This window comes from Eurytemora carolleeae, unplaced genomic scaffold (genome assembly GCF_000591075.1).
Source record: "Eurytemora carolleeae unplaced genomic scaffold, Eaff_2.0 scaffold261, whole genome shotgun sequence".
Lineage (NCBI taxonomy): Eukaryota > Metazoa > Arthropoda > Copepoda > Calanoida > Temoridae > Eurytemora > Eurytemora carolleeae.
The window spans coordinates 147,416-160,500 of NW_019396251.1; the positions used below are offsets into that span (position 1 = coordinate 147,416).

Here is a 13,085-nt window from a genome sequence, read left to right on the forward strand (position 1 = left end):
AATGTCCGATTCACGACGGTATCCTTGAAACCTTTATCTGATCAATGATATAGAATATTTTATTGTTTTTCAGGATTAGAAGTGTTCATTTCTGATAATCCTTCATGTTTTCCTGCAGTAGACATGCGCAATCAGCTTTAAAAAATTTAAAAAATTGATATATAATTCATATTTGATCAGAAATAGCTATTAGTATTACCGTTGTGAATTGGGCATTGCCATAGTTGCATGAAGGGTCACTTGATATTATGATTTCAGCCCCGTTAAATACGGGACTAAAAGGGACTATATCTACATTATTACTAAATACAAAGGTGTAAACATGAGATTTTTCAAGAATTGTATCAACATTTTCTTTTTACCTTTAAATCATTAATCTTCCATACAATATAAATTCAAAAATGTCAATCCTCATTTTAAAACTTCTTAGTAAATAAATGAATAAAAAATACATGCCTCTAAATATTCAGAAATGACCGTTTTTTGGAAAAATATAAATAATTTAGCCAACACCTAGTATAATTTCTTATATTTAAAAAAATGACATTTTTCACTTTATTAAAACGTCTGCTTTCTTTATAAAATGTACTCTTTTTTGGAAGAGTGGTGGAAGGGTTTAGATATCAATCAACGAAATGTCCACATACTTTCAAATTTTACTTTCAAATTCAAACCATATTTGTCATCCCCCGGAATTATATCATTAAATTAAATTGTACCTTTAGTTTAGGAGAAAAACCGGGGAAGGGGAATTCGGAAATACAGGGCTTCTACTTATTTTTTACTTTTTTCATCTCAAAATCAAAAATATAAAAAAACTAAAATGTTTTAATATCTTATTTCTATCATTTTGAATATTTTGTCAACGCCATTTTTAAAAGAAAAATAAAGGTTTAAAGAATATAACTTTTTTGAGACACTCTGCATGATTCCTATAAAGGTTGCAGAAATTTTATTGAACATCTAGACTATATTTGTTCATCTAGTTTATTGAACATCTAGACTATATCTGTTAATCTAGTTTATTGAACATCTAGAATATATTTGTTCATCTAGTTTATTGAACATCTAGACTATATCTATTAATCTAGTTTATTGACATCTAGAATATATCTGTTCATCTAGTTTATTGAACATCTAGAATATATCTGTTCATCTAGTTTATTGAACATCTAGAATATTTCTGTACATCTAGAATATATCTGTTCATCTAGTTTATTGTTATCTCATAAATAAAGAATGGGTCCCAGAACCAGAACATCAAATATATGGTCAAGAGGGGGGAGAGGGATGGGAGGGGGATAGGGGGGAAGGTTGATGGAAAGAGGAGGGAAGTAAAAATGGATACTAGACCATAAAAATAAAACAAATGGATTATATCTAGGTTAAGAGGATGTTTAATTCTCTAGATCTATATCTTTATCTATATATATATCTGTAATCTCGTTTTGTCTCTCTGTTTGTTTGTCCAATCATAACTCAGGAACCCTTGGACTGATTAGCCAAACATTATTAGGGACCTCGGGAGACCCACGGGAATGTTCTTAGCTTGGTTTTGAGATTCTAAAATGAATGGGTCGACTTTAAACAGCGAAAATTTAGTTTCCCGGTAAAATCGTTCAAGTGTGGGTAAACGGCGGAAGTAACTTTTAGTAACCTTGGCAGCGCGGGGTTCTCAAGATTTGGTACGTTTTTAAAACTTTTGATAAAACTTTGCCTTTACTAAGTTAGCATTATTTGTATCCTAAAAAAATTGGAAAACTGTCCGATTTAACATGTGTTCGATTTTTAGCATAATTTTTTTGGCATAGAGTAGAAGATAAGCAAATGTTTAAAATAAGCAAATTTTACATTTACTTTTGTTACACCAAGCTAAATTTTGATTCTGAGAGAAAATATATTTAAAAAAACGAATTAAATTGGTCAACCCTTTTTAAAAAAATCATTTAAAAATAACTTGTCAGTAATTCTCTCGTGTTCTACCTGAATTTAACTAAAATCCTTCAATTTAAACGTTTACACGGTGAACCTGGAGTTTATTGACTGGTATACCAAGTGCATTATCAGAACCAAAGTTCCAACCTCTTCTGCTAAACTTCTCAAAATTAAAATATTTAAATACAGACTCTATAGTAGACCTCACATTGAAAAATGAAGTTTTAAACGACAAGCAATTCAAGCCCAATGATACAACTGCCTGGGATAAATATAAAGACATTGTTTAACCTCATAGACGTAGTTCAACCAGTTCTCTTCAGCTTGAACACAAGTGGTTGAACTACATCTGTGTGTGGTTCAGCTACTTCTTTCTATTAATTAAATCCTCGATCAGGGATCTAATTTAATAAATTTGAGCTACGTTCTTGAACTACCTAATGACGGTTTAAATTTGAACCACCGATTCAAAGTTGAAAATTAAAGGAGTTTTTGAATTGATGATTCAAATTTGAACCGGCGGTAGGCAGTTCAAATCCATTAAATTGGGTCCCTGGTCGAGGTCCCCGATGTCTGAATGTGTGTTGCCTAGAATGGTGTTGAGCTTGCTGTTTGGTGGATCTGCTCCAAGGAAAATCAAGGAGTTGGGAGTCTCTACTCCAGAGTGGAACATTCGACCACTAATAGTATTTCCGCTGGAGTACACAGCCTGGAATATTATTAAAGGAATTGTAAACATAATTTCAAGTGACCATCCAAGCAAAGATGACAATGTCCGATTCACAACTGTACCCTTTCAAGCTTTGTCTGATCAATAGGGAATTAGAAATATTAATTTTGAAAACTGATCATTTTCAACAGTGGTTTCTCTAAAAAAGTTACTCCCGCATATCTGAATAAAATAATGTTAAACCTAGAAAAACGACAATATCCTCCACATCATTGATCAGAGAAAAACTTTCAATGGTACCGTTGTTAATCAAGCATTGCCATCTTTGTACGGGGGGTCACTTGAAATTACGTGTTCAGTCCATTTAAGAACTTAATTCTATCTTCAAACATGACCTTAATGTTTTTCAGGTTGGAAATTAATGTTTCCAAAGGAATTATTGCCAAAATTAAAATAGATGCTAAAATTTTTAATTTTTTTTAATAGATTTGATTTCCAAAATTTTGTACTTATCCTGCCGCTTGATAATCCGGTGAAAAATTTTCATATCATTGATAACTTTTTATAATTTCTCAAATCGAACAATGATAACATATCTGATTTCCCCCATATATAGTTTATACATACAACCAATGAAGACTATTCGTATTTTTACCATCCAAGTGTGAAAATGCAAGGTTTACTTTAGTGAATTGTGAATTATAAAATTGCAAGTTTCACACATTAGTCAAGTGTTAAAATGCAATTTCCTTTTTCTAACTTTATTTTACACGGTTACAAATTGTCTTGTCAACTATAAGGCTTGGAAACCCAGTGGTTCTTCTACTACTCTAGTTTTACACTGTAAAAACTTTAGGGACATTAGTTATTTAGTTATTTAAGCGTAAATACATCGAATCTAATTACAAAAGTTCTGGTTGAATTGTGACAGATTTAGCCCGGGGACAAAACTATTCAGTTTTTACCTTAAACCAATCTAACTTGGAGAAAGTTAAATGAGTTGCTTTAGCTTTAACTGAAAAACTAAAAGAAAGAAATGGTGTATCCATGAGGGCTGTACGTACGTTAGTAATAAGTATGTGTTCTGTCCGAACATGAATAAGTATGTGTGCTGTCCGAACATGAATAAGTGTGTGTACTGCCCGATCATGAATAAGTGTGTGTGCTGTCCAAATATGAATAAGTATGCAGTGTTCTGTCCGAACGGCAATTTTTTATGTGTGCTGTCCGAACGTGAATAAGTGTGTGTGCTTTCCGATCATGTATAAGTATGTGTGCTGTCCGAACATGAATAAGTATGTGTGCTGTCCGAACATGAATAAGAATGTGTGCTGTCCGAACATGAATAAGTGTGTGTGCTGTCCGATCATGTATAAGTATGTGTGCTGTCCGAACATGAATAAGTGGGATGGCTGTCCGGACGTTATTAAAAAGTATAAGTGGGCTGTGTGGACATTAACAAGTTTGTGGACTGTCCGGGCATTAGGTGGAATGTCTGGACATTAATAAATTTTTGGGCTATCCGGACATTAATAAGTAGGAAGAATGTCCGGACATTGATACGTAGATGGAGGTCCGGACATTAATTAGTAGGTGGAATGTCCGAACATTAATAAGTAGGTGGGCTGTCTGGACATTAATAAGTAGGCGGAGTGTCCGGACATTTATAAGTAGGTGGAATGTATGGACATTAATAAGTTTATGGACTGTCCAAACATTAATGAGTAGGTGGAATGTCCGGACATTAATAAGTAGGTGGGTTGACTGGGCATTAATAAGTAGGTGGAATGTCTGGATATTAATACGTAGGTGGAATGTTTGGACATTAATAAGTTTATGGGCTGTCTGGACATTAATAAGTTTGTGGACTGTCCGGACATTAATAAGTAGGTGGAATATCTGGACATTAATAAGCTTGTGGGCTGTCCGGACATTAATGAGTAGGTGGAATGTCCGAACACTAATAAGTTTATGGGCTGTCTGGACATTAATAAGTTTGTGGAATTTCCGGACATTTATAAGTATGTGGAATGTATGGACATTATTAAGTAGATGGAATGTCCGGAAATTAATAAGTAGGTCGGCTGTCTGGACATTAATAAGTTTATGGGCTGTCCGGACAATAATAAGTTTGTGGGCTGTCCAGACATTAGTAAGTAGGTGGAATGTCCGGACATTAGTAAGTAGGTGGAATGTCCGGACATTAATAAGTAGGTGGAATCATTATTACTCAGATTTTTTTTTAATTTAAAAAATGAGGAAAGTTTCTTATTTTAAATTGTTGAAATCATTTGAAATTTGGCCTGTTTTTCGCGTCTTTTTAAAACGCCTTAAACCTACTTTAGGAACACTTTTTCATTAACTAAATTCAAAGTCTAAGACCACTTGGAAGTGGCCTCATAATACTCATGATTATGGGACACCCTGTATATTGAAAGGAATGTTACGGAAAATAACCAACAAAATCTATCTTTGATCTCTCCAATAAATTCATAATTAATTTAGTTTTCATTGATCTTCTATAGTTTGAAACTACAAACCATTTTGTCTAGAATAACGAACCAACATAAATATTTACAGCTTAATTATTCAGATTGATAATATCGAAATTTTAGGACTTTTTTACTGGAAACTTTTTTTCCAAGAACTTTTTTGGCGGTCACAATCTTTTTGTGAAAATTTGTTTGGTTATTTGAGGCCCTGCTTGGGTCCGATCGGCTCAGCCGTCCCAAAGTTTTTGGGATAAAAACAAATATAATAAATGTAAAGGTTTTGTTTTGTTTACAGTGATAAAAAGAAAACAATGGAATAGGAACATTATTGCAATACTTAAGTGTATCTATTTGATGTTGTTACAAAGCAAATATTTGCATTATTATTATTTATTTCGGGTCATCACTGAAGCTAAACTTGAAAAGGTAAAAAATATATAATAACTCAACTAAAAACCCTGTTTTCTTTGTTAAAAATGGAAATTTTTGATTTTTTTTCTTACTTTAGAATGTTTAGGACTGAAGGGTAAAACAGACCAGACTTTTGTATCAATATTCAAGCAGTAGAGATAACTTTGGCTTGAATCACTGCTTGCAGAGCTCCCAACCAAACCAAATACAAACAGGGTTTTCATCCCTTCACATAAACATAATATTCAATATGTTAGAAATCTGAAACTCTAAAGTGTACATTGTACATGGGAGTGGGTGGGCCCCGGAAGTAAAAACTGACATGCTTTTATTTCTCAGAAAGATTCACAATTATAAGATTGATTTCTAGAAAGCTGATATATTTAGATTTAAACATTTAAAAAATTTAAATAAAATTAAATCTTTTAATTCAGAATTAAGATAATATTTTTTTATAGCATTTTAGTACAATGAACACTAACTTTCAAAACAGATTTTATTGGGAAAAATTTCTTATTTTAACCTTAAGGCTCGCTAGAAAAGGATTTGAAATTTTGAAATCAGAAATTTAATTTTGATTTCCGTAAAACTTTTTTTAGTTAAAACTTAAAACCTAATTTTATGATTCATCATTAAAGGTGAATTTAAAGCATGACCCATGACCAAATAACCGTAAAAAAGAAATGTCGTCTTTATATTCCACCGCTTTATGGGTCTCACTGAAAATTTTTTATAAAATATTATGATTTCCTTGAATATAAGAAGCTGTGTGTCCAAACAAACTTGTTGGAGGGAAACCAGTTGTTTTAATCCTCTTCCATGTACTGTACTGCAGGAGATACTCGTAAACAACACCGTTCAAACCTATACAGTGTACATAGGGGTGTTTAGTGCTGATTTCGAGATCATAATTTAAAATGATTTTTGGTTTAATATAATCATAACCACGTACTGGGAAAACTAAAATTCGTAAGGTTTCCGTCTGCTATAGTTTAGAATTTATTTGTTTATGTTTTGATTGCATTATACGGTTGTATTAAATTCAGTAAAACAAGAAGATTCCTTTATGAAAACAAAATGAACAAGTAACAAAAAATTGACCTGATCGGTTTAGCAATTTTGACATTTATGGAAAAACAAGCTTTTATAGTACATATGTAAGTTTAAACCCTAATCTAACCTGTATCCTGAGAATATCCGCCTATGATGAGAATGGATCTTGAGTCTGGTATATAGGTGAGCGTATGACCTGCAAGCGAGATCTCAACCTTCTCATTATCTATACTACGCTTCTAAACATTTATTAATATAATAGGAGTTTATTTTCTCACTCCGAAAAATTTCAATATGGTATGCTCTATAAGTTTGATGTTAATCCAATGTGCAAAAGGAGAGTTGAGGGGGGGGGGAGAGTTCAATTCGACAATGTGAGAAACCAAAAGAAGGGCTGTGTTTGCTCCGAAATAAAGAGCTAGAAATAATTTAGCATGCAGAGTTCAATTGTGATCATCTACAAGAATTATAACGAAAATTTGGAATCGGAGGTCATTAATCTCAATTTTGACCTGAGTAAGAAAATAGAGGAAAATACAACATTTTAATTCAAACTTGTATTCTTCATTTTAGCGTTGTATCTGTACAATAAACATTTTAGCGTTGTATCTGTACACTAAACATTTTAGCGTTGTATCTGTACACTAAACATTTTAGCGTTGTATCTGTACACTAAACATTTTAGCGTTGTATCTGTACACTAAACATTTTAGCGTTGTATCTGTACACTAAACATTTTGGCGTTGTATCTGTACACTAAACATTTTGGCGTTGTATCTGTACACTAAACATTTTGCACATTCTAAAGTTTGTTTACCTCTATCGTATGAGTCAATGACTCCCAAACAAGATCATTAAGATCAAATCTCCAAAAATCTGAGAGCTCTTCATTAAAATTCATCCCACCATGGATATATAGGGAGTTCGACTCCAGGGCATAGCAGGCAGCATGGAACAATCTAGAACAAAATATTCTAGAGCAGCATATTCTAGAACAGGATATTCTAGAGCAGCATATTCTAGAACAGGATATTCTAGAACAGAATATTCTAGCATAGGATATTCTAGAACAGGATATTCTGGCACAGGATATTCTAGAACAGGATATTCTAGAACAATCGGATTCACAGCAGTACTTTTAAAAGCTTTGTCTAAATCAAGAATGAATTAAATTTCCACGTTTTTGTTTTGTTTTTGGAAATTTTTTATTTTGATTAGCGGTAACTGCACATTTCTTGATCTAGAAACAATGGAGAAATAAGAAATTAACACTTTTTAAGCAAAAAAAAACGTCCACATTATTGATCAGTTTAAGGTTTTAAGCCATAAGGTTGCCCTGTGAATTTGGAATACCCTACTCAAAATGGGTCAACTAAAACTACGACGGAAGTCTCATTAAAAAAATAAAAAATGAGTTTTCTTCCTATCTTTCATTTTAATTATTCTTAGTCAGACCATTCTCTTTGATGTCTTATAAAGACAGTCGTAAGATTTTCTGATATTTTTCAAAAAATAGAAAATAAAAATTGAAAAAGAATTGAGTTTTTGCAACAAGCTCTACTTTTCTAATTCCTATATCTTTAAAACTTGGAGAACAATTTTTTGAAGAAAAAACGATATTACAAACATATCACTTAAAAACAAATACCATGTTACATTTTGCAAAAATTAAAGATAAAAAATTCAGCCACACCCATCCCTATCCCAGATCCTTATAGAGTACCATTTATCATAACATACATATTCTGATTTGTCCTCATCTACTGAACAGCATACAGGATGTCACAAAATATTTACAGAAGCAAAAAACACCAAATACGCTTTATAACAGGCACAAATAAATTTCCCTTTTTTTCAAATATTAAAATTTTCTGAAGTTTTTTTTTCAGCAAAGTTAATTTGCTTCCGGACTTATTAAATTGTTTTTCTAGTCTAGAGAGGCGGGTCACAACGGTCCAGACTGCTATGAAAAGTTGCATCAATTTGAATTCTGAGACTATTTTGAAGCGACGTAACAACGCCTTGGCCAATAATTTACCACACTAACTTTTGAAACTTTTGGACACTTTTCATAAGGGATGTTCCCAACCATGATATTTAGATTTTAGGCCTAAAAAACAAGGTGGACATTTTTTCTGAAAATAAATAATGGGACACCCTTAGCTAGACGATAGACGGTGTACAATTGTTACAAAGAGAATATAAAGTATAGAATATAACATGAACAAACTTTTAGGAAGAAGTAGAGAATAGAGTAGACTAGAGGGGGGGGGTAGAGTTGTAGTGTATGCAGTATACGCAATGTATATACTTCTCTTGTCTGGGTGTTTCTATGTTTGTTTGTAACCAATAAACGTAAAAACGGCTGAACCGGTCGGGGTCCAATTTTTTTTGTGAGAAATCACCTCAGGGAAAGTTTATGGATGCTCAAAATTACAAAAAATGGTCTCCAAAATTTTCGATTGTCGTATAATTTTAAAATCCACTAAAAAATTCTACATCCGCAAAAAAATTGTATTATTGTTTTTTGCTGAAAGATTAAGCAACAATTAGTTAAAATAGAAATAACGTAAAGAGAAAAAATTATGTTAGCTATTTTTTGTTTTTTATAAAATCTCCTGAAAGACAAACTCCTGAAACACAAACTCCTGAAACACAAACTCCTGAAACATGGATGAATTAAAGTAGATATGAAGTAGACATATAATTTTAAGGTCTTGCGAGTAGTTGTTAATAAGGAACTAGACTATACTAGTATTTGAACTATTTGAAAAGAAATCTGAAAAAGAGGTCCCGTTATGAACCCCCCAGACCGCCGGCAGGCATGGGAAGCACCGTCCCACACCTACTAGTACAAACGTCGGACCCACAAAGTCGAAGTCTTCAGACCGGCACACCCTCCAGCAGTCGTGCTGTGAAACAACTTGCCTGGGCGGCGAGCATCAGGAGAATTTTACGCTCTTTCTTAGCAATTTTAGACCGTACAAACGTCTTATAGGTCTTTAATGATTTTTTAAAAAAAATCCCTACAATTCGGCACTATTAGCTCAACTACTATGTCTAGCCAGACGCTCCCTTTAATTCAGTATTCTTTCTAACATTTTAGGGAGAAACGGAGAGAGGGGAGGGGGCAGCCAGCATTCATTAAATAATCATTTGAAGGTTAAACTTTATTAGGCAAGAAACTTCATTCCCAAGAGCTTACAAGGGATTTTTATTATTCCTGTGCAGAAAACTGAATAAAATATCTATTCTGATTAAAAATCTACGTCGATTTAAAGTAAAGGGACTGAGTTTTTGCCACAAACTCAAATATTCTAATTACAATATCTTTACAACCAAACTGTGTAAACCTTAGATTTTTCAAACTTAAACTATTTTGATCTTACAGAATTCATAGTTTGAAATTTCAACATCAGGTTGAAAAGATATAGAGATTAAAAAATTAAAAAGTTTGTGTAAAAAAATCATTTCCTTTACTTTGTATTGAAACCATAACTTTTTTTCCAAAGATATTAAGAGAACAGGAAAAAAGTTTTGATATTTTAATATGCAGCAAAATACATTTGAATTTCTTTAAATTGGACATTAGGTTTTTTTTCAATTTAAAAATTCATTTTTATGGAATCCTACGTGGCAGCTAGTCCATACGCAATCAATCTGAAAACGACGATATCCCAGAGGAGCCTGAATACCTGAGTGCAACTCAGTGGATAACTGAAAAAGACTAATGAAACGAAAAATGCATATTCAAACTCTAGGGTCACCAATTTAGCGATCCCGTAAACACTGACAAAGGGTTTCGTATAACTGTCCTGTCCTGGTGGACTAGCTGCCACATAGGATTCCAGAGGAGAGACGCCTTCTCTTAAAAAAGTTATGTTTTTAAGGTTTAACGTCTTATGGACATAATGTCATAACTAGAGGCGCTACGAGGTTATAAAATCAAAAAATTAAAATTAAACCATTACAGTGAAAAACTAATATTGCTAATTAAACCCCCCCCCTTCCCCTCCAAATCATGTTCCTGTTCGTTGTCAATATTTGCCAAGAGCATCTTAAGATTAGAATAAGATAATACTTTCTCAAGGGTATATATTTTCTTTTAATTCAAGAAAAATTTCCAATAAAAAAAAAATTGGAAAAACATGACTTTTCGGGACAAAAGCATACATGTGTATTATATATCTATATCTATCAATATACTTTGCTTGTCTGTTTGTTTGTTTGTCTGTTTATATCCCTTAAACGTCAAAACGGCTGAATGATCAGGTCTAAATTTGTTGTGGGAACTCATATGACCCCAGAGAAGGTTTATAGCTGGTCGAAATAAAAAAATGTTGCTTAAAAAAGACATATTTACAATTATTGAAAATAAGTGAATATTATGGAAAATAAGTGAATTTAAACAGAAAAATCCGCACAATTTTTTTTATTGATGAAAAGCAAGGTGGCCTGAAAATTGTATTATATATTTACCCCTTTATACTTTATTTCTTTCTTATCCTGTCAGCTTATAAATCCTCTTAGAGAATGTTGTACAATAAAGTAACTATATTCATGTTCTATATTTGTTTGTATAATATATATAATATATATTGTAGTACATTCTATAGTGAATATAAACAAATAAACAGATATAACCAAAAAAGTGAGTAATTTCCCCCAAACTTGGTAATTCTCTACTTTTAGTTGAAATCCTTGACAATTATTATCTAAATTCAATTTTTTTTAATTCGACACCAAAATATTGTTTAACAAAATTCAATTAAATTTTGACTTTCTCTAATTTCCCCCAAATGTTTCTTCGATTTACTTATTGTAAATTTTTTTACTATCCTACTCGGTCCCCTAGCCTTTCCTAATCTCGCCCCTCTTTTTATTTGTGCGGGGGGTAATGCCCATTGCCCATGCAGAATAATCAGATTATTGTAAATACTATAAAAATCAGACAACCAGCCAATCATTCAACCTTTCAAAATAGTGATAAAAAGGAAACTAATTCCAAAATAATGCTAATAATGTTCAAATTCGCTGCCACACTACAAAATTTATATTTCTGAAATAAAAACTTATATTTTTGCTATGACAAACTCCTAAAAGACAACCTCCTAAAATAAAATCTCAGGAAAAACAAATTCCTAAAAGATCATCTCCTGACAGACAAACTCCTCAAAAACAAACTCCTGAAACACAATCTCCTAAAAGACAATCTCAGGAAAATCAAACTTCTAAAAGATTATCTCCGGAAAGACAATCTCCTGAAAGACACTCCTGAAACACAATCTCCTAAAAGACAATCTCCGAAAAAACAAACTCCTAAAAGATTATCTTTGGAAAGACAATCTCCTGAAAGACAAACTCCTGAAACACAATCTCCTAAAAGACAATCTCCGAAAAAACAAACTCCTAAAAGATTATCTCCGGAAAGACAATCTCTTGAAAGACAAACTCCTGAAACACAATCTCCTAAAAGACAAACTCCTAAAAGACAATCTCCTAATAGACAATCTCCGGAAAAACAAACTCCTAAAAGATTATCTCCGGAAAGACAAACTCCGCAAAGGCAATCTCCTAAAAGACAACCTCCTCAAATACAATCTCAGGAAAAACAAACTCCTAAAAAGATCATCTCCTGACAGACAAACTCCTCAAAAACAAACTCCTGAAACACAATCTCCTAAAAGACAATCTCAGGAAAGACAATCTCCTAAAAGACAATCTCCTAAAAGACAATCTCCTAAAAGACGATCTCCGGAAAGACAATCTCCTGAAACACAAACTCCTGAAACACAAACTCCTGAAACACAAACTCCTGAAACACAATCTCCTAAAAGACAATCTCCGGAAAAACAAACTCCTAAAAGATTATCTCCGGAAACACAAACTCCTAAAAGACAATCTCCTGAAAGAAAAACTCCTGAAACACAATCTTTTAAAAGACAAACTCCTAAAAGACAAACTCCTAAAAGACAATATCCTAATAGACAATCTCCGGAAAAACAAACTCCTAAAAGATTATCTCTGGAAAGACAAACTCCTTAAAGACAATCTCCTAAAAGACAATCTCCTAAAAGACAATCTCTGAAAAGACAAACTCCTAAATGTTTTTTAAAATTTTGAATTCTTTTAAATACAAACATTTACATGTGATTATGTAAGGTTAATGTTAGGTGAATCCTCCTCAGGGAGGAGGGGGGAGGGGGGGAGGAATTATGTTCGGAATTTCATAGATTTTTTAATGAGAGCAACTATACCTAGGTGGAGGAGAGGAGAGCTCCGAGGTCTTCTCCAATGTTTGAAAGTTGACAATTTTAAACATTTCCGTCTTGGTATCAAACGCTCTCAAATCCTAAAACATTAACATTCAATTAAATTCAATTAAATGCAGTGGCGGACATAAGGGGGGTTATTGGGGTTATTAACCCCCCCCCCTAGAATCCTGGGGGTAAATACCCCCCCTAGAATCCTGGGGGTAAATACCCCCCCCCCCGAATCCTGGGGGTAAATACCCCCCCCTAGAA

At 33.0% G+C, this 13,085-nt stretch overlaps 1 protein-coding gene across 1 annotated transcript in view; it reads right to left on the bottom strand.

Moving 5' to 3' along the window:
- The window catches only part of LOC111699381 (multiple epidermal growth factor-like domains protein 8), a 47,047-nt gene that overhangs the window by 17,318 nt on the left and 16,644 nt on the right, over positions 1-13,085 (bottom strand). The window contains exons 18-23 of the mRNA XM_023470054.1: positions 12,819-12,913; positions 7,379-7,520; positions 6,689-6,800; positions 6,259-6,372; positions 5,601-5,734; positions 2,524-2,644 (exon numbers count right to left, since the gene is read on the bottom strand). Coding sequence (XP_023325822.1) covers positions 2,524-2,644; positions 5,601-5,734; positions 6,259-6,372; positions 6,689-6,800; positions 7,379-7,520; positions 12,819-12,913 — 718 coding nt within the window. The remainder of the gene's footprint in view (positions 1-2,523; positions 2,645-5,600; positions 5,735-6,258; positions 6,373-6,688; positions 6,801-7,378; positions 7,521-12,818; positions 12,914-13,085) is intronic.